This window comes from Carcharodon carcharias, chromosome 12, assembly GCF_017639515.1.
Source record: "Carcharodon carcharias isolate sCarCar2 chromosome 12, sCarCar2.pri, whole genome shotgun sequence".
NCBI classification, from domain to species: domain Eukaryota; kingdom Metazoa; phylum Chordata; class Chondrichthyes; order Lamniformes; family Lamnidae; genus Carcharodon; species Carcharodon carcharias.
In genome coordinates, this window is record NC_054478.1 from 141,827,060 (window position 1) to 141,853,601 (window position 26,542).

Sequence of the window (26,542 nt, forward strand, 5' to 3'; positions counted from 1 at the left end):
CCTCCACCCTATCACGACCCTCCTCCTTTGTTCTTCCCATCCCATCACGACCCTCCTCCTTTGTTCTTCCCACCCCGCTCCCCCCCTTGCACTGGCTTAAAAATTCTCACACTTTTTTTTAATCTTCCTTCAGTCCTGATGGGATGTCACCTTGACCTGAAACGCTAACCCTGTTCCCCTCTCCGCAAACGCTGCCTCGTGAGTTCTTCTTGCACTTTTTTCTCTTACTTCAGATTTCCAGCATCCACAGTGTTTTGCTTCTTTTGAGTGGTTATTTCTCCTGATGCTCACGCAACTCTTCTGTTATAATCTGACAGCAAGGCTCCGACACTCCCTCAGTCACATCCAACGATCTGGAGAACTTGTATTTGGCAGACAGCAAAGAGAATGTCATATTCATGATTGGGGGTTACCATTACACTGTGGATTTTGAAGGTAGGTCTGCTTCAGCACCCGGAGGAACCCCATTAGCATTCACGCAGCCTACAGAATTTTATTTCAATCTTAGTTTTTTTTTAAAGAAAGAAAAAGAATGGCTCGCATTAATCTAGTGTCTTTCATACGCCTCAGGATATCCCAAAGCACTTTACAGCCCCTGTAATGTAGGAAATGTAGCAATTTGCGCAAAGCAAGATCCCGCAAACAGCACCTGACGATTATCAGACAATCTGTTTTTTTTTGTGCTGCTGATCGAGGGATAAATATTGGCCAGGACACCAGAGAGAACTCCCTTGCTCTTCTCTGAACACTGCCACGGGATCACTTACATCTATATCCACCTGAGAGGGCAGACAAAAGCTCGGTTTATTGTCTCGTCTTGTCTCTATTGTACTTCTTCAGCACTGCACTGTGAAGTGTCAGCCTGAATTTTTGTGCTCAGGTCTCTGTAGTGTGACTTTATTGTCTATATTCATGACATAATTCAAGCAGATTGAAAGGAAGTTGAGTATAGTTTTCATGCATGTGTCTGTCTGGATTATGGACTGGAATGGGACCTGAACCCAAAACCTTCTGATTTAGAGGTGAAAGTAATACCAACTGAGGCACAGTTTCTGTGTTTTATTTTATGTTTACCGAAACAAAGGTAGCTCAGATGTACAAATGCAACAGGAGAGGTCGGTCATTAGGATGAAACTGTAGTAGAAGGATCTGGTACATGAAGGGTTAACATGGGACTGAGTACCGCCCACTGGTGATGTAGGAAGGCAGTCTGGAGCTAGGTAGCAACATTTAAGGACCTGCCATGGGATCCTCTACTGTAAATATGTGCATAGTAATGTTAATGAAGACTTCTTGGTAACTTCTACAAGACTGCTTAATGGTGTCTAAGCAGTACACACCACAGGTAGTGACAACCCAACAAAACAGTAATAGTGCCAGAAATCATGCAAAGAGGACCAACTGCCTCAACCTCTTAGTGAATACATGGACAAGAAAGCGTGGCACAATATCAAAATGCTTTGGTATCACCAGCCCTCAGCTAAATGCCCATTCTGTCCTCCAGGAATGAATCAGCCCACATTCATGCAACCTCTATCCACAGCTGAAAGATTGAACTATCGAAGCTTAAGGAGATCAAACACTCACTGAAACCAAGCCCCCTTCAACAGCACTTTCCAAACCCACAACCACTACCGTCTAGAAAGACAAGGGCAGCAGACACATGGGAACACCACCACCTGGAAGTTCCCCTCCAAGTAACTCACCATCCTGACTTGGAAATATATCGCCGTTCCTTCACTGTCACTGGGTCAAAATCCCGGAACTCCCTACCTAACAGCACTGAGGGTGTAATTAGTTGTTTGGTAGTACAGAACTTGAGTATTTCTGAAAAAAGAGACACGTTGAAACTTTTCATCTTGCACTCATCAGGACATTCGCAAGAATATAATATAAGGAGCAAATTGTTACAAGCAGTTTTAACCAAGTTTTCCACACACACTGTTAAAGATTCCTTCACATTTGTGAAGGCCACACAAGACTTACATTACAATAGCAATGCTGTGTCCATGAGCTCATTTGACATTGCCGGCCTATTCACCAATGTTCCACTTAAGGAAGCCATAGATATTTGGGCTGCAGCACTATATCATGGTGATCTAGACTGTCTAGACTCGCCACCTTTTGCCTGAATTAGCATTCATTGAACTTATGAACTTATCAACTCGCACAGTTGAGTTTTAATGACACCGTGTACATCCAAATAGATGGTGTTGCCATGGGATCCCCTCTAGGCTCAGCTCTCACAAACATCTTTGTTGGGTTCTGTGAGAAATGTGTCTTCAATGGAATGACACCTAACCTCTTACCCCTCACATACTTCCGATATGTGGATGATGTGTTTGCTATATTTAGATCCGCAGCTGCATGTAATAATTTCCTTACATGTCTTAATGGGCTCCAGCCTGTGCTCAAATTCACCTTTGAAATGGAGCAGTCAAATGAACCCCCCCTTCCTTGACATTATTGAGAAATCTTCCAGGGGGTTCTCTACCACAGTCTACCGCAAACCTACCTTCACTGCTCAATATATACATTGAGATTCTTACAGTTCCCCACACTATAAGATTGGTCTTATTGGCAACGTCCTAAATTGGGCTCGATCCATTTGCTCGCTATGCAAACTTGATGCTGAAATAGGGGCATCCTGCAGGATAATGGTTAACCTGATTAGATAATTTCACGCTGTATATCACCCAAACTCATGGATGGGCCCAAGGCCGTCATCTTCGGCCCTAAAAAGTGCCCAGCCTGCCTCAGATTACCCTGGAAGGGCAAAGCATCTCAAACATTTAACCAACAGGTGCAGCTAGCTGTTTCACACTGCTACTGTGCAGCAGCAACACAAGTGGTATTCACCACTAACAGGATGCTGCTGTCAAGCCAGAAAGACATCCTGTCTGTCGCACAAATGAGTAATGTGGTATACGAATATCAGTACCAGTGCAATGCCAGGTATGTAGGCCGTATGTCCCAAAGACTGGCGGATCATATCAAACAGCATGTCCCAGCCACTGTTCGCAATGGGCTGAGTATAGACCATACCCAACCAGCCCCGAGCTTACTAAACTCAAAACAGTGTCCAACATTAGATGTGATTCTGCAATTGGATAACATTTGCTGAATAATCCTCGGTGTGCTAAGAATTACGCTGGCAACCAGTTTAAGATTGTCAGTTAGGCTAGCAGTGTGGTACATTTGCTTGTACTGGAAGCTACATATATCAATACACAAGGCCCTGTTCTTTACACACAGAAAGAACACGTACACACATTGCGTCTGCTTCAGCTAAACAAAATAAGTGACAGCCATTCGCTGGCTCATTCCTCTAGGGCAATGCCTTGACCAGTTAGGGTCAAGCTGCCTGGTTTAAATTTCAAACAATACTTGGCAATTAACTGTCAGTCACCATCAGTGGTGTAGTCTCCATGGCAATGCCATTTGCCAACCAATCAGCACCATCTTCACATTCAGGATCAATTGTTGTTTTCCCCCTTACGTTGGTATTCTTGAGAGTGTCCTGATGAGTGCAAGACAAAAAGCTTCGACACGACTCTTTTTCAGCAATACTATAGGGGTACCTACATCAGTGGCTCAAGAAGGCAGTGCACTACCACCTTCTCAAGGGCAATTAGGGGCGGGCAATAAATACTGGCCTAGCCAGCGACGCCTACATCCTGTAAATGAATTTTTTAAAAAGCAGGGAACTTCACAATTGCGCTAAGCCTCCAGCCGAAATAAAACCCAGCGACACACTCAGGAGTGTTGCCTTAGTTATTGTTTGGAGGGCAGAGTGAGGAGCAAATGTTGCGTCGTCTTGGGAGATGGTACAAATTCCCCACCTTTCCACTGAGCAACCAGAAAAATATACAGAGTTTTTTTTTGTGTGTGTGTGGTAGATTGGAGCTGTTACATTATTTCCCTTCTTGTCCAGCGATGATCCAGAGAAACCTGCTCCTTGAAACGTGCAGGGAAATCCGAAGACGACCTCGGTTCATTACAGAACAGGAGATGGAAAGGCAGATGTACAGGTACCGACATTTGATCATGAGATGTCTGCTGATGGCAGGTTGAGGGTGGATTAGCACGCATGACCTTGCAGCGACATGCCATTTGATAAGTGCTACAATTTGTACAGGGTTTTGGCGAGACCACATCTGGAGTACTGTGTGCAGTTTGGGTCTCCACATTTAAGAAAGGGTATACATGCATTGCAGGTGGTACAGTGAATATTCACTAGATTGGTCCCTGGGATGAGGGGGTTGTCCTGTGACGAGAGGCTGAGTGAATTGGGTCTATATTCTCTGGCGTTTAGAAGAATGAGAGGCGATCTCATTGAAACTCACAAAATTCTGAAGGAGCTTGATAGGGTGGATACCAAGAAATTGTTTCTGCTGGTCGGGGAATCTAAAACATAGGGACACAGCCTCAGGATAAGAGTCCAGTCGTTTAGGACCGAGATGAGGGGAAATTACTTCACTCAAAGAGTTGTGAATCCTTGGAATTCTCTTCCCCAGGGGGTTGTGAATGGTCCATTGATGAATATATTTAAGGCTGGGATAGACAGAATTTTGATCTCTCAGGGATTTAAGGGATATGGGGAGTGGGCAGGAAATGGATTGAAGCCCGAGATCAGCCATGATCGTACTGAGTAGCAGAGCAGCTCGATGAGCCATGCGGTCTACTCCTGCTCCTGTTTCCTGGAATTCTTGGAAGACTGGCAACTTTAGTGTCTTGCCATGTAGCTAACAGGCCTGGATTGAGGCTAAGGACCCTTGTTGTATCAGATTGAAAGGGACTGATTTGCAACATTCCTCACACATCTTCGGTGACTGTAGCCTCTAGTTATAAGTCTGAACAAAACAAAAGCTGTTTACGTTAAAACACAATCCTTAGACATAACTGAATCCAGGGCAGAAACAAAATGCTTATATATCCTCAAATAATCCTAAAATTCCAATTGGGTGGGGTAGACAGAATCAGGAAGCATTTTTTTCACCCATAGGATAGTGGAAATCTGGGACTCGCTCCCCAAAATGCTGTGCAAGCTGGGTGTCAATTGAAGCTTTCAAAATTGAGATCTAAAGATTTTCATTGGATTCTGAAGGGATTTGAGCCAACGGTAAATGGAACTCTGGCTCATTGGCAGCACTGTCACCTCTGAATCACAAATTTCCAGGTTAAAATCAAGGCTGACACTCCAGTGCAGCACTGAGGGAGTGCTGCACTGTCGGAGGTGCCGTTTTTCAGACTGAGCAATTAAACCCAGGTCCCATCTGCTCTCTCAGGTGAATGTAAGAGATCCCATAGCGCTGTTCCGAAGGTGAGCAGGGCAGTTCTGCCCGGTGCCCTGGCCAATATCTATCCCTCAACCAACATCTCAAAGAAGGGGAAAAAAAACAGAACTACCAACCTGCCGTGAGCTGGGTGAAAGCCCGGGCAGTTGAATGTCGTAATCCTGTTTCCAAATTATGTAAAATGCGATGGCAGCCTAAATGTCATTTCCTGTTACGTTGAACAGCACTCAGCATGCGGCAGGGTTTGGAGGGGACTTATTATCGTGGCAGGGCCCTTCAGTTAACTGCTGTCTCCCCCTCACAGGAATGATAAGGTAAAAGCGGACGCAGCCCAAAGCAAACCCGTTCCCGCACACTGGGACATGTCAGCTCAGCCAACCACTGGATATAAGGTAAGGGACCGCCAGCTGCTAAATCAATGCAACTCATAGCTCACTCGCTGCCCTGCAGGGGATGAAGGGGTCTCTAGGTGCTGAAGCTCTGAAACAGCGTGCGCGTGTTACCAGGAATGGAAAAAATTGCCCTTAACATCACACCTTTCTCAAGCTCAGGATGTCCCAAAGCACTTTCCAGCCAACCAAGGACCTTTTGAAGTGTACGCACTGTCGCAAAACAGTAGCATCCTGCATTTCGCTGGGGTTAGGTTCCCGCAAATGGCGAAATCGCGAACGATAAACGCGCTTTTCAACCGGGAGCCAATCAGGCAGGTTCACAGCGATGGGGTGGGGGGGAGGTTGGCGGGGGGTGCAGAATTGGTTTGGGCAGTTACTGTGCAGAAAATTGTGCTAGCGGCACCTGACCGCCAGGGGGAGCCTCTGAGCAATGCAAGACGTCATGAAAATTTCCCCAGAGAGACAATCCTTGTTTAAGAAGAAAATGAATCACCTCAAAACCGGCAAACAAAACATTTGAGAAGCGAACAGAGCCGTCACTGCAGCTCTGGGCTGAGAGATTCGGACGCTTCCAGGTTAATCTCTCTATTCAGCTGCAACCGTCCCAGGCACCGCTTCTCACCCCTGTCAGGAAGTTGCTTAAAAAAAGAGAATTAAATGCTCACGGGCAGGACCAATGGAAGGAATCCGCTTCCAGAGACTTTGACGCCGTCTCCCCATTAAAATGTGCCGAGGTCTCTGCTCCATCAAGGCTGCCATCTCCTCAGGGAAAGAAGGCACAGATAGGCAAACAACGCTCACGTGATGGGCGATGAGGTGTACAAAGTACAAAGTGTGGGTAAGCAAATCCGCAAACAAAGAAGTCGCAAAAGGTGGAACTTTGCTGTATGTGAAACAGCAAAGGTTGTATGTGAAAACAGCAAGCAGCAAGGTTGTGAAAGGTGCTATATAAATGCAATGTCTTCTGTTTATGTGCGTGGGATGTGCACTGCTTACCATGTCACTCATGAACCAAACTCCTTTTCCTAGTGTGGTCATAATGCTCCATCTATAATTCCATTTGTTTTAAAAAATGTAGGCTAAAGTGAAATAAATGTGTGCAGTATCACGGTATTTGAACGTGTTTGGATTACCCGCTGCTCTGTGGCTCTGACTGATAACCTTCTCTCTGCAGCTTGTCCTCTTGCCCAAGTCCTCGGAGGAATATAAACGGGTGCAGGCCCTCTTTCAGCGGACAATGAGGAACAATGTGATCCAGAAAATCGAACGAATCCAAAACCAGGCCCTTTGGGAAGTCTTTCAATGGTTTGTAAAAGATTAGGTGGACTTGCATGTTTATAGTGCTCTTCATGGCCACTGGTCATCTCAAAGCACCTTATAACCAATGGAATACTTTTAAAGTGGCTGTTTATAATGTAGGAATCAGAGCAGCCAATTTGTGCACAGCAAGATCCCACAAGCAGTAAGGTGATAATGACCAGCTAATCTGTTTTTTGAAATGTTGATTTGAGGGATAAGTATTGGCCAGGACACCTGGGAGAACTCCCCCTGTTGTCTTCAAACTAGTGTCATGGGGTCTTATACACCAACCGAAGAGGGCAGACCAGAGATAAAAACAAAAAAACTGCGGATGCTGGAAATCCAAAACAAAAACAGAATTACCTGGAAAAACTCAGCAGGTCTGGCAGCATCGGCGGAAAAGAAAAGAGTTGACGTTTCGAGTCCTCATCGAAGGGTCATGAGGACTCGAAACGTCAACTCTTTTCTTCTCCGCCGATGCTGCCAGACCTGCTGAGTTTTTCCAGGTAATTCTGTTTTTGTTGAGGGCAGACCAGACCTTGGTTTAATATTTCATGTGAAAGACAGAGCAGCACTTCCTCAGGTTCTACGCTTAAGTGTCAGCATTGACATTTTGTGTCCAAGCCCTGGAGTGGGACTTGAACCTGGAATCCTTCGGATTCAGAGGTGAGAGTGCCACCAACTGCACCACAGCAACAATAACATATCTATAAAGTGCATCTAGTGTAATAAAATAATGTCCCAAGGTGCTTCACAGGAACATTATGAAACAAAGTATGACACATAAGGAGATGTTAGGTCAGATGAACAAAAGTTTGGTCAAAGAGGTAGGTTCTGTGAGTTGCGTTAAAGGAGAAAAGCGAGATAGAGAGGCAGAGAGGTGTAGAGAGGGTATACCAGAGCTCTGGGCCTAGGCAACTGAAGACGTGACAACCAGTGTTGGAATAATTAAATTCGGGAATGCACAAGAGGGCTCAGAGATCTCAGAGGTATGCGTTGCTAGAGGGGATCACACAGGTGGGCAGCGACAAGGCCATTGGGGGATTTGAACATAAGAATGCGAACTTTAACCAAGATTTTGCTAGATCAGGAGCTGGTGTAGGTCAGCGAGCACAGGGATAATAGGGGAATGGGACTTCCCGTGAGTCGAGTTTTGGATGATCTCAACTTTATGGAGGGTAGAATGTGGGAGACCACCCAGGGGGTGTGTTGGAATGGTCGAGTCTAGAGGTAACGAAGACGTGATTGAGGGTTTCAGCAACAGATGAGCTGAGACAGGGGCGAAGTCAGGCGATGTTAGGGGGGTGGAAATAGCCGGTCTTAATGGTGGCATGGATATGAGGTCGGAAGATCATCCTGAGGTCAAATGTGACACGAAGCTAGCGAGCTGGCTGGTTATGCTTAAGCATAGAACCGGCTAAACTCAGACTGTTGCCCGGGAGAGAGGTGGAGATTGGTTGCCAGGGAACGGATTTTGGAGCAGTGTCCAAAAATAACAGCTTCATTCGTCACGGCGTTTTATTGGAGTAAATTTCTGCTCGTCCAGTACTGGATGTCAGATACGCAGTCTGATAATTTAGCAACGGTGGAGAGGTCGAGAGAGGTGGTGGTGAGGTAGAGCTGGGTGTTGTCAGCGCACATGTGAAAACTAACACTCTGCTTCCCCCGAGGGGCAACATGGAGATGAGAAATAGGAGGGGGCCAAGGGTTGATCCTTGGGGGACACCAGAGGTAACGGTGTGGGAGCAGGAAGACAAACCATTGCAAGGGATTCTCTGGCTATGATCAGATAGATAGGAGTAGAAGCAGGTGAGAGCAGTCCCACCCAGCTGGATGACAGTGCAGAGGTGCAGGAGGAGGATGGGGTGGTCACTGTGTCAAAGGCTGCAGACAGGTAGAGAAGGATGAGGAGGGAAAGTTTACCTTTGTCACAGTCACTCAGGGTGTCATTTGTGGCTTTGCCAAGAAATGTTTCAGTACAGGAGCAGGGACAGAAACCTGGTTCCAGGGATCCAAACATGCAGTTCCTGGGAAGGATGGGAACGGATTTAGGAGGTGACGATGTGTTCAAGGACTTTGGAGAGGGAGGGGAGGTTGGAGATGGAACAGTAGTTTGCCAGAATGGTGAAAGGTTGATTTTTTGAGGATGGAGTGGCACGGCAGATGTAAAGGAAAGAGGGACAACACCTGAAGAGAGAGAGCCGTTTACAACCCCAGCTAACATGGCGACCAGGAAGGGGAGTTGGGTGATCAGCAGTTTATGGGAATAGAATCGAGGGGACAGGAAGTGGGTCTCATGGACAAGATGAGCCCACAGAGGGCATGAGGGGAGACAGGAGAGAAACTAGAGCAAGAGTTCAGGGCTAGGGCATGGGGGAGCATTAAAGGGAGCTCAGCCAAGCGAGCGAGTGGAAGGGAGGGATGCGGAAGATGATCACGTGGTCTCCGTCTCAGTAACAAAGAGGTCCATTGGCTTCCTCGCTCCTATTGTTGGAGGTGAGGGTGGAGGGGGCAGGGGAGAGGGTTTTAACAAGACGGTTTGCTGTAGAGAAAAGAAGCCGGGTGTTATTTTTGCATTCCAGGATGATCAGGAACAGTGAGTAGTTTTAATAGACGAGAGCAAGACCGGATGGTGTTTGAAGTGATCCAGCCAGATCTGACAGTGAATGGCTAAATCAGTCATCCACCAAATCCTTTCAAGTCTTTGACTCCTGGATTTAAGGGAGCAGAGTTGAGGGCTGTACCAGGGGAATAGCCAGGGTGAGAGAGAGAGAGAGAGAGTAATGGTCTTATCGGGAAATAGGACATCAAAGGTGGAGGTGAGGGTGTGACTGAGTAAATCAGTAGCTGTTGAAATTTAGTGGTGAGTGGAGGGCCAAAGGGATTTTGAAAGATTTTTGTAAGTGAATTGGGGGGAAAGTTTTTACAGAAGAGGTTAGGGGTTAGGAAGTCGAAGGGGGACATGGGTGGAGTGTGATACGAAGAAATGATCAAAGGTGGTGTAATCTGTGATTGATACGACAGGAGTGGCAAGGCCATGTGAGATGGCACGGTCGAGGGAATGTTGTGAACATGGGTAGGGGAGTTTATGTGGAGGGAGAGATTTAGGGGGGGATAAGAGGACAGTGAACTCGGAGGGAACATGATGAGTTGAGGTGGAGGTTGAAATCACTGAGGATAAGAAGTCATTTGGTACAGAGGCTAGGGGAGGAAAGCATAGGAAACATTGCAGTGAGAACATTCTTCCCAAACTGGGGAGGGTGTAGAAAACGATGATTTTGAAAGAGAGGGGGTAGAACAAGGTGAGATGCTGAAAACGATGATTTTCAAAGAGAGGGGGTAGAACAAGGTGAGATGCTGAAAGCGATGATTTTGAAAGAGGGGGGTAAAACAAGGTGAGATGCTGAAAGGAGGAAAAAGTATCAGGGGAGTAGGGGGTCAGGCTAAGGGGTGATCTGGTGATAAGTTCCACACTGCCAAGGGGGGAGACTTCATTCAGTGGGAAGGTGCCATCACCCCTCAGGCAGGTTTCTGTTAAAGACGTGATATCGATGCAATCATCCACAATAAACTCACGGATGACAAGAGCTGACAATCGGTTTGCAATGTCTATCAGTAAATTAGCTTCTCAAGCCCCATCTGACAAGGTCCTGAGCTGTAAAGACCAGTGTGATTGTTAGTTAGTGCTGGGACCAACCAGAGAGGCATTGGCATCATTGTCCCTGGGTTCTACATCGATAACTTTCTTTCTCTCTCCCTTGCTCCCTTCCCTCCATCCTTCATTTCTTTCCTCCTTGAAGGAAAAGTGCAGATGGAGGGAGGAAGAGAGAGAGATAATGATGTAGGCAGAGCCATATAAATGAATGCATAGAGAGGCATATTAAATGGATCTCAAACCAGACTGTGAAGTATGAAACTAGACACAAATCTTTTTCTTGACAGTTGGTTTATTTACAGAACGCAGCATCAGAGATTTCAGCCTCCTACCTACCAACCACCCAGTGTCCCACAAATCTCCCTTTATACTCTTTTGAGAAAATGGTAAATGAATAAATTAACAACCCCTTAAAGGGGTAATGCAACAAAAACAAAAACTGCAAAGGAAATTTATCAAATTCAAATAACGCTCCCGGAGCTGATGCACTCCAATCCCTGCAAGTCCATTATACTGTTTTGTTTAAATTCTTTTCTTTATACTCATTTGAGCACACCAGTAAAAAAATAACTAATCAACAAATCGAAAGCCCCTTAATGGGGCAATGTGACAAAACAAAATTTCAAAGGGGAGCTTAATAAATCAAATTAAAATGTTGTTTCCAGAGTCGATGATGCACTCCTGTCCCTGAGGTGCCCACCAGTCACCAAGGCTCTCAGGTTTACTGATGGAAAGTCTTTCTTTACATCTGCTCAAGGTACTTAATCAATGCCCTTCACCTGTGTATATTCAATCTTGATAATACAGTTAACATACCATTAACAAGACAGAGTGAAGGCAGAGAGAGAGAGATACAGAGAGGTAAAGCAGGATGAGAGAAACTGACTGAAGTGAAAAGAGAGAGACTGAAGTCAGAAGACAAAGCGCCAACAGAAACTTGGCTGCAAAGCGGGAAGGGCTGAGAAATAAAGATGGCTGGTTGGAATCGTTTTTGGGAAGGACAGATTGGTGAGGAAAGGCTGTTACATCTTGCGGCTCCCAGGAGTTGAAAATAATCACACTTTTAGGCTCAAATGCTGGAGCCTCATCGAATGTATTTCTCAGATCACACCATGCGCTGTGGACTGATACATTGGCAGTTCGATAGGCAAACTGCAGTGCAGCAGTGAGTCATGTGTGGATACTTATGTATACATATGCACGAGCATATAGTTCCTAAATCATATTGGAATAATATAACAGATGCATTATACATGAAGGAGGCAATCCATAATGTAAGGGCTATATGGTTAGAGGTAAAAGATTTAAATTTACATTAGTGGGGTTGGATACAGACCCTGTAATGATGTGGGGGTGCAGGGTGGGGTGTGAATTGAAGAGGAAATCAGGGAGTTGAGTGACAATAGCAACATTTCTGCTGGTGAAGGTTTTAATCACCCACTCATTGATTGGGACAGGGAGCAAAGAAATGGAGAGCGGGGAAATAAATTCCTAAAATTCGTGCAGGATTCATCGCGCAAACCAGGGCGTGCAATTTCCCACAAGGCCTTTGCTTGACCATGGGTACAAACATAGATTGACGTAGACAATGTGAATACCTGGGTGCCATCACCATATTACAATGAGGAAGGAAAATGCTGCAAAGCCAAGAGGATTGGAATCAGTCAGTTTTTAGAAAGATAGTGAGTGTACCAGCTGAGGTGAGGTGAAAAGAGGAACTGGCACACGGGACTTTAGCTCAACAATGGAATATTTTGGAAATAGGACATTGCACAGTTACAGGACAAATGGATAAAGTAAACAAGACAGACTTTCATTTACATAGCGCCATTTATGGCCTCAGGATGTCCCAAAGAGTTTTGCAGCCAGTCAGGTATTTTTCTGAATTGTTGCCACTGCTTCTAATGCATGAACCAAGGTAGCCAATTTGTGCACAGCAAGATCCCATCAAGAACAACGTGATATTGACCCCCACCCACCCCCAAGGTAATTTATTTTAGTGATGTTGGTTGATGGATATCTGTTGGATAAAGAAACTGGGGTTAACTCCCCCGCTGCTCTTCGAAAGAATGTTGTAGGATCTTTTCCGTCCCTTGGGGAGGGCAGACGGGGTGTTGGTTTGACCTGCATCTGACACTTGCGCAGTACCGCGCTGGAGCGGCAGTCCAGATTTTGTGCTCGAGTCTGTGGATTCAGGGAGAGGGTGAGACCCACTGAGCCAGGGCTGTCAGGGGGAGACGATGGTGTAGTAGTAATGCCAATGGACTGGTAATCCAGAGGCTGAGGGTAATGCTCTGGGGACAGGAGTTCAAATCCCACCACAGCAGTTAAATTCAGTTCATAAATCTGGAATATAAAGCTAGTCTCAGTAATGGTGACCATGAAACTATCATTGATGGTCATAAAAACCCATCTGGTTTCTTCCTTTAGGGAAGGGGGGAAATCTTCCATCCTTACCTGGTCTGGCCTACATGCTGCTCCTGATCCACATCCATGTGGTTGACTCTTAACTGCCTCTCTCACTCAGTTCAAGGGCAATCAGGGATGGGTAACAGACACCCACATCTCATGAAAGAGTAAAGGGGGAGCATGGATGGGTTCGGAGTAACAGCAGCTGAGACAGGACCACCCTCCAGAGTGCAGAGACCGCCCTGGTGAATGGAGTGGGATGACTCTCATTCCAACTGCAGAAGCCGCGTTGGTGAAGTCTGGCTGATTATTCAGCCTTTTGGGCAGCGAGAACTGCACTGGTGATGGAAGGGGTTAGCCCATAAAGAGATGAAGATGGAAAGAAACGTTCTTGTGTTTTTGTTTCCCTATTCATCGGAACATAGGAACAGAGGAGGCCATTCAGCCCCTCGAGCTTGTTCTGCCATTCAATTAGATCATGGCTGATGTGAATTTTAACTCCATTTACCCGTCTTGGTTCCACGGGCAGGATTTTTTGGGATGGGGACAGGTTTCCCACCCCGCCACCCAAAGAGTCAACGGTGAACACATGCCCACTGATTCTGGCTGTCCCGCAGCCACTTAATGGTCCGAGGAGGGTGACCTGCCAGGCTTCCCCCAGGACTTCTCCCTCCAGCCTCAAAGTTGAGAGCAAGTGGGATGAGGCCCTTAAGCGGTCATTAATTGCCCACGTAAGGGGCCTCAGTTGGGCTTAGACCTCGCTCGTCCCACCCATAAAGTCGCGGAGAGTCAGGGAGGGCGGTGGGATGGGGAATATTATGTGCCCCAACCCGCGTCTGCAAACCCATCTGCCCTTGTGTCTTTATACCTCTACCCAACAAAAATCGATCAATCTTATTTTTGAGATTTTCAGTTGGGCACACTACCTTTTTGGGGTAGGGTTGGAGACCTCCGCCCCTCTTTGTGCTGTGTTCACTGACCGGGGCCTGGTTCTAATTGTAGGATTGGGCCCACCCCCCCCTCTCCTGAGCTCTCCGACCCGAGGAAGCGGTTACCCTGCATCAACACTGCTAAGCTAAGCTTTGCGAGGTGCTGAGGTTGGCGAGAGGAGATGATTGTCTGTAGCGGACCGGGCCGGAACGAATCTCTTCTCCAGTCAGTTCCACGCAGGTCACGGGTGGGTTGTTTGTGTTTGTGAGACAGGCAGAAAGAGCAGATGATGAAGAAAAATGGTGGCAAAGAGGTGGTCGAGAAGCATCTTTTCTACGGTTGGAACTCTTCACCCATTACGAGCGTCTGTGAGGGGAACATTGACTGGAGGACCTGTGGGACACACGGAGAAGGATACGGGAAAGGTAACGGAGAAAATCAGCGTTTCACCTTGAGTCTCTGTTTACAGCTTCAGCCAGAACAACGAATCTGAGAACTCATATTCTCAGCCCTTCTACAAAGCTGGGCTTCTGGGTCTAGTTAACCTCGATCAGATGACTCCGGAGGCCACATGCAGTGAATTTTTAACCTGCTTCTCGGCCATTAATGACAGCTGCAGCTCATAATATCATAAGAATTAGGAGCAGGTGTAGGCCATTCGGCCCCTCGAGCCTACTCCGCCAGTCAATAAGATCATGGCTGATCTGATTGTGGCCTTAACTCCACTTTCCTGTCTGCGCTCCCCCCCCCCCCCCCCCCACATAACCCTTGACTCCCTTGTCAGTCAAAATTCCGTCTAACCCAGCCTTGTATATATTCAATGACCCAACCTCCACTGTTCCCTGGGAGGAGAGCGTTCCAAAGCCTAACCACCCTCTGAGAGAAGAAATTCCTCCTCGGTTCCATCCTCATGATTTTTAAACTGTGCCTCCAGTCCTAGAATCCCCCACAAGGGGAAACGTCATCTCAGCATCCACCCTGTCAAGCACCCCCCATAATCCATTTACATAATATTTTGCTTTTCTATTCTTCCTCACATTTTGCCACATTGTACTCCATCTGTCAATTTTTTTACCTGCTCACTTAACCCATCTATATTCCTTTGCAGACTCTATCATCCTCATGACTTGCCTTCCTGCCTATCTTTGCATCATCAGCAAATTTGGCGACAATACACTCAATCCCTTCATCCAAGTCATTAATCTAGATCATAAATATAGAGAGCTAAGACCCCAGCATTGATCCCTCTGACACTCCACCAGTTACGGTTTGCCATCCTGAAAATGATCCATTTATCCTGACTCTCTCTCTCCTGTTAGTTAGCCAATCCTCTATCCACGCTAAACTTTCAAAAAGGATAAGGGGCTCTTCATCGTGACGGAGACAGGGAGAGGAGGGGAGAGCTGGTGAAGCTTTGATGGTGGGTGGGTGGTGGGGGTAGGTCACGCAGGCTCACAACCCACCCCGATTCTGGTGCCTTCCGGATCCACCCCCTCACCCCGACAACCGCAGGACCGCCCCACACAGAAGCCGCGATCCTGACACCGCCCTCCCAGCGCACATGCAAAAATAAGGCCTCCCAAGACTCCAGAAGTCTGGGACAAAACACACCCGGGGAGGGCCTGACCAGGACAGTTAATCACCATAGTATCACCCCTCTACACCATGAGCTCTTATCTTGTGCAGTAACCTTACATGTGGCTCCTCATCGAATCAAGTACACCACATCTACAGATTCCCCTTTACTCACTCTGCTTGTTCCATCCTCAAAGAACTCTAATAAATTTGTCAAGCATGATTTCCCTTTCACAAAACCATGTTGACTCTGCCTGATTGTATTATGATTTTCCTGATGTCTTGCTGCTACCTGTTTAATAATGGATTCTAGCATTTTCCCAGTGACAGATGTTAGACTAACTGGCCCATAGTTTCATGCTTTCTGTCTCCCTCCTTTCTTGAACAGCGGTGTTACACCTGGGGTTTTTCAATCCACTGGGACCTTTTCTTCCCTCACAATCCGCTCCGTGGTGTCACTTCTGCCAACATCTCCTGGAATATATCCAGCCAGAGTAGACAAGCCCAGTCTGAAGCCCCATTAGTTAACCTAGCACTTGTCCTCTCGTGATCGGAATTGTTTAATTTCTCCCTCCCTTTTACCCACTGTGTTTCCATTATCCTTGGGGCCTTTTCTGCTGTGAAGACAGATACAAAATATTTGTTCAAAGTCTCGGGCATTTCCTTGTTTCCCACGATTAGTTCTCCAGTCTCGCCCGCTAAGAGACCAATGTTCACAGTCGCTACTCCTTTCCTTTATATAAACGTGTGGAAGCTTTCACTGTTTTTTTAAAAAATATTTCTTGACATTGTTTCTCTCATACTCCAAATTCTCCCTCTCTTTTTTTGTTAAGCCATCCTTTGCAGGTTTCTAAAATATTCCCAATCTCCTGGCCTACCACTGACCTTTGTGGCGTTGTACATCTTTCCTTTCGACTTGATTCCATCTTTAAATTTCTTAGCTCCTCCCTGCCTGGCCCTCCGGCAGCATTCCTGCTGGTCTCGGAGAAGGTGGGGGGGTGGGGGGTCGCCAAGCTCCTTTGGATTGGACCACAATGCCCTGGGTTTCCGCCTCCCGCGGTCCCTGATTGGACACGGGCACCTCTCCATCGGCCACCTCCTGGAGGACCCCAAGCTGGGTCAGGACTCAGAAATGACCTCGGACTTGTTTCTGGAAGGCACTGGCCAATATGCCCTGGCTCCATATTAGGTTCAATCATGATCGATGAGCCTGGTTTAGTTGGCAGCCTAGCTCTGCCTTAGACTGACCATAACGCGATCAAGTTCAGCGTAATGTTTGAAAGAAATAAAATGCAAAACAGCTATGAGTCTGGCCAAAGCTGACTTGCACTGTTACGAGTCTAACACTGTCCATCAACCCACCTGCCAATGGGTAAAGCAAGAGGAGGTCAGTGTGAAGTGTTCAATAAATAATTTAATGTGACGTAGAACCAGTTTATACGCCTAAGCTGCAAGAGCTCCACTTGCCAAAGAAAAAAAGGCCATAGACAATTAAGGAAGTCAGAGACAACATTAAACTCAAAGAAAAAGGCATGCAAACAAACTGGGAGTGGTCCCGGGAAAGGTACGAACAATATCAAAAAGGGACAAGACAGATCCAAAAGCAAAATCCTGTGGCTGCCGGGATTATGAGACGTGAGCAGAGAACGCCGGAAACGCTCTGGCGACAGAGTTATCGCTCGTTCCTCAGGACGTTGGGGGTGGGTTGGGGGGGGGGGGGGGGGTGTAAATTGGAATGTAATAGGGTTTCAGCGAGGTGAAGTGAGGTGGGGGAGGGCAGGAAGGAGAAGTAAAGGGGAAGCTGTGTGGGAGGGTGGAGGGCGGGAGAGATTAACTGATGAAAGGTTTCATGTTTCGGGGACAAAGGGAGCGGGAGTCTGGACTGGAATACAGATTGTATCCCACAAAAAGGCAGTCAGAGCTAGGACACATACAGGTGCCCATAGCAACACCTTTTATTCAAAGGAAGTAAGATAAGTTGCTCAATATAAGAAACGGTTCAGCCAGTAGGAGGGAGGTGGTGGTGGATCGCTAGAGGTCGCCGCTCCCTTGCCTTCTTTCCCTGGTATGTTGATAACTGGATCGGTGCTGCTTCCTGCTCTCACCCAGAATTGGAAAACTTCATTGACTTTGCTTCCAATTTCCACCCTTCCTGCATCTTCGCATGGTTCATCTCCGACTCTTCCTCTCCATCCCTCAACTTCTCTGTCTCCATTTTTGAGGGTGATATTCACTCTAAGTCCACTCACTCTCACAGCGAGACTACACTTCCTCATACCCCGCTTCCTGTAAGTCTTCCAATCCATTCTCCCAGTTTCTCTGTCCGCGTTGCATCTGTTCATGCGATGCAACCTTCCATACTAATGCTTCCAATAAGTCTTCCTTTCTCCTCTGCCTTCCCGCCCTTTAGGCCAATTGAGGTCCTTATGTGGCCAATTAGTGGCAAACTTCCTGGACAGCTTGGTGGGGCGGGGGGGGTGGGGGGGTTCATGCAAGTGTGCATGGCTGCCAGGTAAACCCAGGTGGTCTGCCTGTACATATGTGGGGGCACAACCCTACTGTTCAGGCACACTCTCTAAGGCCTTAACATCCTTCCACAAGTGTGGTGCCCAGAGTTGGCCAGAATATTTAGCACTGCAGAGTCCTTAATTAGTAGCTGTTCAACCCCTCACATATCTTTGATACCCAAGTGGTGATTTATGAAAATTTAACATAGCTTCCTTATCTCTGCCCCTGTTTATAGGGCCAAGAATTCCATCTGTTCATTTTTTGATAGCTTTATTAACTTGTCCTGCCCCTTGTTGCTGAATCTTTTCATCGTCCACTCATCAGGAAAAACACAAGAATGCCAAATTTCAAACAATCACAACAATTTATATTGCAAGATAAAAGCTCTCTCCTTTGGCATTCTTGCATTTGTTCTGATGAGTGCAAGACAAAAAGCTTTGACAGCATGTCTCTTTTTTCAGCAACACTCAATTTCTGTACCAAATGACTGTTTGAACAAGTACACTCCCAGGTGTCTCTGTTTCTGTACCAATTTTCCATGTCGAGAGGAAAGGAAAATGAACAAGGGTCACTGCTCCTAATCACTGTCGTGTGTGTGTGCAGTCTGTGTGTGTTCCTGTATATTTTTGTGTGTGTACACCCGAGTGTGTGGGCGTGCGTGCAGGTGAGTGTGTGCGTTCATGTTTGTCTGTGTGTGCATGGGGTTGTGTTTGTGTGTGAGGTGTGCATGTGTGTGAGCACACACACATATGTGTGGGTGTATTTGTGTGTGTATTTTGTACATTCATGTGCTTGGGGCACAATCATGTGTATGTGTATTTTGTGTGTGTGAATTTTTTTGGTGTGTGTGTGTGTGTGTGCGTGGATGTGTGTGTATTTTGTACATTCATATGCTTGGGGCATACTTGTGTGTGTGCGTGTGTGTGTGTATTTTGTACATTCGTGTGCTTGGGGCACATTTGTGTGTGTATGTGTGTGCGTGTATGTGTGTGCGTGCATGTGTGCGTGTGTGTGTGCACGAGTGTGTGTATGTGTGTGTGCGTAAGTGTGCATGTCTGTGTGTGTGCGTGCACAAGCGTGTGTGCATGTCTGTGTGCATGTGTGTGTGTGTATGTATGTGTGTGTGTGTGCATATATGTGTGTGCGTGTGCGCCTGTGTATTTTATTTCTGTGTGTGCGCGTGCGCCTGTGTATTTTATTTCTGTGTGTGCGCGCGTGTACTTGTGTATTTTATTTCTGTGTGTGCATGCGTGCGTCTGTGTATTTTATTTATGTGTGTGGGTGTATATGTGTGTGTACGTGTGTGTGTGTCTACATGTGTATGTGTGTGTGTATATGTGCATGTATGTATGTGTGTGTGTGTATGTTTGTGTGTGTGCACCTGTGTATTTTATTTGTTTGTGTATGCCTGTGTATTTTATTTCTCTGTGTGTGTGTGCACCTGTGTATTTTATTTCTGTGTGTGTGTATGTTTGTGTGTGTTCGCTTGTGTATTTTATTTGTGTGTGTGCACCTGTGTATTTTATTTCTGTGTGTGCGCGCCTGTGTATTTTATTTCTCTGTGTGTACGCCTGTGTATTTTGTATATATGTGTGTGTGTGTGTGTGCGCCTGTGTATTTTGTATATATGTGTGTGTGTGTGCGCCTGTGTATTTTATTTCTCTGTGTGTGTACGTGCGCCTGTGTATTTTATTTCTGTATGTGTGTGCGCCTGTGTATTTTATTTCTGTGTGTATATGTGTGTGTATGTGTATATGTGTGTGTATTTATGTGTATATGTGTGTGTGTGTATTTATGTGTGTGTGTGCATGTACGTGTGCATTTTATTTCTGCGTGTGTGTGCGCCTGTGTATTTTATTTCTGTGTGTGTGTGTGCACACCTGTGTATTTTATTTCTCTGTGTGCGCCTGTGTATTTTATTTCTGTGTGTGTGTGCATTCCTGTGTATTTTATTTCTGTGTGTGTGTGTGTGTGTGTGTGTGTGTGTGTGTGTGTGTGTGTGTGTGTGTGCGCCTGTGTATTTTATTTCTCTGTGTGCATGCCTGGGTATTTTATTTCTGTGTGTGCTCCTGTGTATTTTATTTCTGTGTGTGTGTATGCCTGTGTATTTTATTTGTGTGTGTGTGTGTGTGTGTGTATGCCTGTGTATTTTATTTCTGTGTGTGTGCGAGCGTGTCTGCGTGTGTGTGTGTGTGCGCCTGTGTATTTTATTTCTGTGTGTGTGTGCGCCTGTGTATTTTATTTCTGTGTGTGTGTGCGCCTGTGTATTTTATTTCTGTGTGTGTGTGCGCCTGTGTATTTTATTTCTCTGTGGGTGTGTGTGCACGCCTGTGTATTTTATTTCTGTGTGTGTGTGTGTGTGTGTGCGCGCCTGTGTATTTTATTTCTGTGTGTGTGTGTGTGTGTGTGCGCGCCTGTGTATTTTATTTCTGTGTGTGCGCGCGCCTGTGTATTTTATTTCTGTGTGTGTGCGCGCCTGTGTATTTTATTTCTGTGTGTGTGCGCGCGCCTGTGTATTTTATTTCTGTGTGTGTGTGTGCGCCTGTGTATTTTATTTCTCTGTGGGTGTGTGTGCGCACCTGTGTATTTTATTTCTGTGTGTGTGTGTGTGTGAGCCTGTGTATTTTATTTCTGTGTGTGTGTGTGCGCCTGTGTATTTTATTTCTGTGTGTGTGTGTGTGTGCCTGTGTATTTTATTCCTCTGTGTGTGTGTGTGTGTCTGTATGCGCCTGTGTATTTTATTTCTGTGTGTGTGTGTGTGCACGCCTGTGTATTTTATTTCTCTGTGTGTGTGTGCGCCTGTGTATTTTATTTCTCTGTGGGTGTGTGTGCGCACCTGTGTATTTTATTTCTGTGTGTATGTGTGTGTGTGTGCACCTGTGTATTTTATTTCTGTGTATGTGTGTGTGCGCCTGTGTATTTTATTTCTGTGTGTGTGTGTGTGCCTGTGTATTTTATTTCTGTGTGTGCGTGTGCGCCTGTGTATTTTATTTCTGTGTGTGTGTGTGCGCCTGTGTATTTTATTTCTGTGTGTGTGTGTGCACCTGTGTATTTTATTTCTGTGTGTGTGTGGGCGCCTGTGTATTTTATTTCTGTGTGTGTGCGCACCTGTGTATTTTATTTCTGTGTGTGTGTGTGCGCCTGTGTATTTTATTTCTGTGTGTGTGCGCACCTGTGTATTTTAATTCTGTGTGTGTGTGTGTGTGTACACCTGTGTATTTTATTTCTGTGTGTGTGTGCCTTCCTGTGTATTTTATTTCTGTGTGTGTGTGTGTGTGTGTGTGTGTGCGTGCGCCTGTGTATTTTATTTCTGTGTGTGTGTGCATGCCAATGTATTTTATTTCTGTGTGTGTGTGTGTGTGTGTGTGTGTGCGCGCCTGTGTATTTTATTTCTCTGTGTGCATGCCTGGGTATTTTATTTCTGTGTGTGCGCCTGTGTATTTTATTTCTGTGTGTGTGTATGCCTGTGTATTTTATTTCTGTGTGTGTGTGTGTGTGTGTGTGTGTGTATGCCTGTGTATTTTATTTCTGTGTGTGTGCGAGCGTGTCTGCGTGTGTGTGTGTGTGCGCCTGTGTATTTTATTTCTGTGTGTGTGTGCGCCTGTGTATTTTATTTCTGTGTGTGTGTGCGCCTGTGTATTTTATTTCTCTGTGGGTGTGTGTGCGCGCCTGTGTATTTTATTTCTGTGTGTGTGTGTGTGTGTGTGTGTGTGTGCGCGCCTGTGTATTTTATTTCTGTGTGTGTGTGTGTGTGTGTGTGTGTGCGCGCCTGTGTATTTTATTTCTGTGTGTGTGCGCGCCTGTGTATTTTATTTCTGTGTGTGTGCGCGCCTGTGTATTTTATTTCTGTGTGTGTGCGCGCCTGTGTATTTTATTTCTGTGTGTGTGTGTGCGCCTGTGTATTTTATTTCTGTGTGTGTGTGTGCGCCTGTGTATTTTATTTCTGTGTGTGTGTGTGTGCCTGTGTATTTTATTTCTGTGTGTGCGTGTGCGCCTGTGTATTTTATTTCTGTGTGTGTGTGTGCGCCTGTGTATTTTATTTCTGTGTGTGTGTGTGCGCCTGTGTATTTTATTTCTGTGTGTGTGTGGGCGCCTGTGTATTTTATTTCTGTGTGTGTGCGCACCTGTGTATTTTATTTCTGTGTGTGTGTGTGCGCCTGTGTATTTTATTTCTCTGTGGGTGTGTGTGCGCACCTGTGTATTTTAATTCTGTGTGTGTGTGTGTGTGCACCTGTGTATTTTATTTCTGTGTGTGTGTGCATTCCTGTGTATTTTATTTCTGTGTGTGTGTGTGTGTGTGTGTGTGCGTGCGCCTGTGTATTTTATTTCTGTGTGTGTGTGCATGCCAATGTATTTTATTTCTGTGTGTGTGTGTGTGTGTGTGTGTGTGTGTGTGTGTGTGTGTGCGCCTGTGTATTTTATTTCTCTGTGTGCATGCCTGGGTATTTTATTTCTGTGTGTGCGCCTGTGTATTTTATTTCTGTGTGTGTGTATGCCTGTGTATTTTATTTCTGTGTGTGTGTGTGTGTGTGTGTGTGTGTGTATGCCTGTGTATTTTATTTCTGTGTGTGTGCGAGCGTGTCTGCGTGTGTGTGTGTGTGCGCCTGTGTATTTTATTTCTGTGTGTGTGTGCGCCTGTGTATTTTATTTCTGTGTGTGTGTGCGCCTGTGTATTTTATTTCTCTGTGGGTGTGTGTGCGCGCCTGTGTATTTTATTTCTGTGTGTGTGTGTGTGTGTGTGTGTGTGCGCGCCTGTGTATTTTATTTCTGTGTGTGTGTGTGTGTGTGTGCGCGCCTGTGTATTTTATTTCTGTGTGTGTGCACACCTGTGTATTTTATTTCTGTGTGTGTGTGCGCCTGTGTATTTTATTTCTGTGTGTGTGTGTGCGCCTGTGTATTTTATTTCTCTGTGGGTGTGTGTGCGCACCTGTGTATTTTATTTCTGTGTGTGTGTGTGTGAGCCTGTGTATTTTATTTCTGTGTGTGTGTGTGTGCGCCTGTGTATTTTATTTCTGTGTGTGTGTGTGTGCCTGTGTATTTTATTTCTGTGTGTGTGTGTGTGTGTCTGTATGCGCCTGTGTATTTTATTTGTGTGTGTGTGTGTGTGTGTGCACACCTGTGTATTTTATTTCTCTGTGTGTGTGTGTGCGCCTGTGTATTTTATTTCTCTGTGGGTGTGTGTGCGCACCTGTGTATTTTATTTCTGTGTGTATGTGTGTGTGTGTGCACCTGTGTATTTTATTTCTGTGTGTGTGTGTGTGCGCCTGTGTATTTTATTTCTGTGTGTGTGTGTGTGTGCGCCTGTGTATTTTATTTCTGTGTGTGTGTGTGTGCCTGTGTATTTTATTTCTGTGTGTGCGTGTGCGCCTGTGTATTTTATTTCTGTGTGTGTGTGTGCGCCTGTGTATTTTATTTCTGTGTGTGTGTGTGCGCCTGTGTATTTTATTTCTGTGTGTGTGTGGGCGCCTGTGTATTTTATTTCTGTGTGTGTGCGCACCTGTGTATTTTATTTCTGTGTGTGTGTGTGTGCGCCTGTGTATTTTATTTCTCTGTGGGTGTGTGTGCGCACCTGTGTATTTTAATTCTGTGTGTGTGTGTGTGTGTACCTGTGTATTTTATTTCTGTGTGTGTGTGTGTGTGTGTGTGCGCCTGTGTATTTTATTTCTGTGTGTGTGTGTGTGCCTGTGTATTTTATTTCTCTGTGTGTGTGTGTGTGTGTGCCTGTGTATTTTATTTCTGTGTGTGTGTGCGCCTGTGTATTTTATTTCTGTGTGTGTGTGTGTGTGTATATGTGTGTGCGCGTGTACGCGTGTGTGTGTGTATATGTGTGTGCGCGTGTATGTGTGTGTGTGTGTGTATATGTGTATGCACGTGTGTGTATGTGTGTGTGTATGTGTGTGTGTTTATGTGTATTTGATTTCTGTGTTTGCACTTTGACCTGGTCCGGACACTCTCTGGCTCCGTTGTGACGGCCACTCCCCCACCCTTAGGCCAAATGAAGCCCTTAAGCGGCCAATTAGTGGCAAACTTCAGGGCTTCTCCCTGTCACTGTGGGTATTCTACCACCAGCTGTGGGGGGGTTGGGGGGGTGGGAATGAGGGGGGTGGTGGGCATGGCTTTGGTGTGGCTGCCAGCGGTGCCCTGGCCACCTCCCTGTAGACCCACGAGGGTGCAACCCTCCTGATCTGGACGCGTTCCACACGCAGCAAAACGACTCAGGACATGACTAACCCTCGATAAGTGGATTTTTTTTCCAAACTGCGGATTCAGTGATCAGTGTCTGCTTTTAAGATCTGATCCATTAACCTTTAAAATCTTGGTTATTCCGACAATGGGACCAGACTGAGAGGATTGTGTTGGGTTGGAATCTGAATCGATTCCCGTGATGAGACTTCCATCACAAGGTGTCCTGCTATTGGGCTGGTGAGGCGTGGGGGGTGGTGAAGGCAGATAGAGCCTCATCTCAGCTTGTTCATTCTTTTTAGTTTGCGGATATGTATAAACTTAAAAAAAAAATGCTTTGTTCCACCGTCAGGAAGTTACTTTGCCAGAGACGCCTCCTACGCAGACAACTATTTCTCAACCAACTCGGCCACCAAGACGATGATTTTAGCAAGGGTTCTGGTTGGCCAGTTTTTCAAAGGAAGGGCAGATTACTGTCGACCACCTTCGAAAGATGCCACACACACCAATCTATATGACAGCTGCACAGACAATGACGCCAACCCATCGATCTTCGTCATATTTGAGAAGCACCAAATCTACCCAGAGTACGTCATCGAGTACAGCAACAAAGTTGGCTTCTTCCAATGGATGCTGGGAGTTTTCTCGGGACAGTCTGCCAAGTGACGGCCGCCTTATGCCATTTTATCTGCAGCCCATGCACTGTCTCAGTCTGGTTGCTCGTTCTTGGTTCAGCTCACTCACTCTCTCCACAGTTGACCATTAATCATTAATCAGCCATTCCAATGGGGTATTTAGTCAAGCGGAGCAACCTAAATTGTTTTTTGTTTTGTCCGTGGACGTGTGATGAGCAACCCAATCAGTTATAATAAGTAAATTTTGTTACAGGATCAATTTTGTTGTAGGGTTTTGTATTCGCCCTGATGATTCATGGAATGCTAAAGCTTTGTAAATTCCTGGTTTAGTCCCAGCTGAGTTATTGCATCCAACTCTAGCCGTCGCTGTTTAGGAAGGGTGTCAAGGTCTTGGAGAGGGGGCAGAGGAGATTTACTCGAATGGTACCGGGGTGAAGGAGTAGAGAAGCTGGGATTGGTTCTGCTTAAAGCAATGAGGGGTAAGGAGAGATTTGACAGAGGCGTTGAATGATGCAGGGTTTTGTTCGATTAGCCAAGGAAAGACATTTTCCACTGGCAGTAAACTCTGTAACCCAGATGACTCAGATTTTGAAATAATTGGCAAAAGAGCCAGAATGGAGAGGAGGAGAAATTTTTTGCACACAGCGAGTTGTTATGATCCGTCACTCACTGCCTTCAGAAGTGGCGGGGTGGGGGGGGGGGTGGGGGGGGTGGGGGTGTGGGGAGACTAACTGGACTGCTCATTCAAAGAGCCAGCACAGACACGATGGACCAAATGGCCTCCTCCTGCACTGTAAGGTTCTACGTAATGACAGTTTTCGGTGAGTGCATTCTAAAGCTTGCAGTAAAAGTGTGAAATGGTACCGAGTGATTTTGCAAGGCTCTGCTGTTGGCTGAGAGCCCTGCTCATGGAAAACATGAGTTCGAGAAACAGGACCACACACTATTAGCTCTGCAGGGTAAGAATTACACTACACACAGAATTAGCTCTGTAGCGGAAGAATGTGCAGCTGCTATGTTGGTGGATGTGACTCGAACCTAAAGCGTGACTAAATCAATTGGCTCATTGTCCTTCCTTCATTCCAAAATGTTAGAATTATGGAGAGTTAGAGGCCAACTTGTGATGGTGGCTTTACTGTAATGACCTGCACCTATACAGCACCTTGACTGTTGTAAAACATCCCAGAGCAGGACTATCAGACAAACTTACACCCTGAGCCACATAGGGAGGTATTGGGACAGGTGGCCAAAAACTTGAGCAAAGAGGTATTGTTTCAAGCAGCATCTTGATGCAGGAGAGAGGTGGAGAGGGCTAGGGAAGGAATTCCAGAGTTTGGGGCCCTGGAAACTGAAGACACACCCACCAGTAGTGGAGTGATTAAAATCGGGGGATGCAGAGGACAGAGGAGCACAGAGATCTCGGAGTGTTGCCGATCCAACGCAAAGATCCCTCGCTGGTGGCTTTGATTTGATTTGATATCCCACAGTTCCTTTCTTGCCTTGTTGGATTTCGATGGAGGTTTTGGCCAATTCTTTACCAATTCATCTCAAAGGACGGAATGATTGTCCGTGCACCAGTTAGAATTACCGAGTCTCAGAGATCAGAAGCAGGCCACTTGGTCCATCCAGGTCGATGACCTTTCATCAGTAAGGGCCAAT

The 26,542-nt window shown here is 46.1% G+C and overlaps 1 protein-coding gene across 3 annotated transcripts in view; it reads left to right on the forward strand.

Annotated features, from left to right (window-relative positions):
• The window catches only part of LOC121285270 (protein mono-ADP-ribosyltransferase PARP12-like), a 47,935-nt gene extending 22,797 nt beyond the window's left edge, over positions 1 to 25,138 (forward strand). For 2 of the 3 annotated variants that reach the window (XM_041201669.1, XM_041201670.1), the window contains 6 exons: positions 318 to 435; positions 3,935 to 4,031; positions 5,602 to 5,689; positions 6,864 to 6,994; positions 14,256 to 14,407; positions 24,601 to 25,138. In XM_041201669.1, coding sequence (XP_041057603.1) covers positions 318 to 435; positions 3,935 to 4,031; positions 5,602 to 5,689; positions 6,864 to 6,994; positions 14,256 to 14,407; positions 24,601 to 24,914 — 900 coding nt within the window. In that variant the 3' untranslated portion in view covers positions 24,915 to 25,138. The remainder of the gene's footprint in view (positions 1 to 317; positions 436 to 3,934; positions 4,032 to 5,601; positions 5,690 to 6,863; positions 6,995 to 14,255; positions 14,408 to 24,600) is intronic. The other variant, XM_041201671.1, reaches the window with a different exon arrangement.
• The last annotated feature ends 1,404 nt before the right edge of the window (positions 25,139 to 26,542 follow it).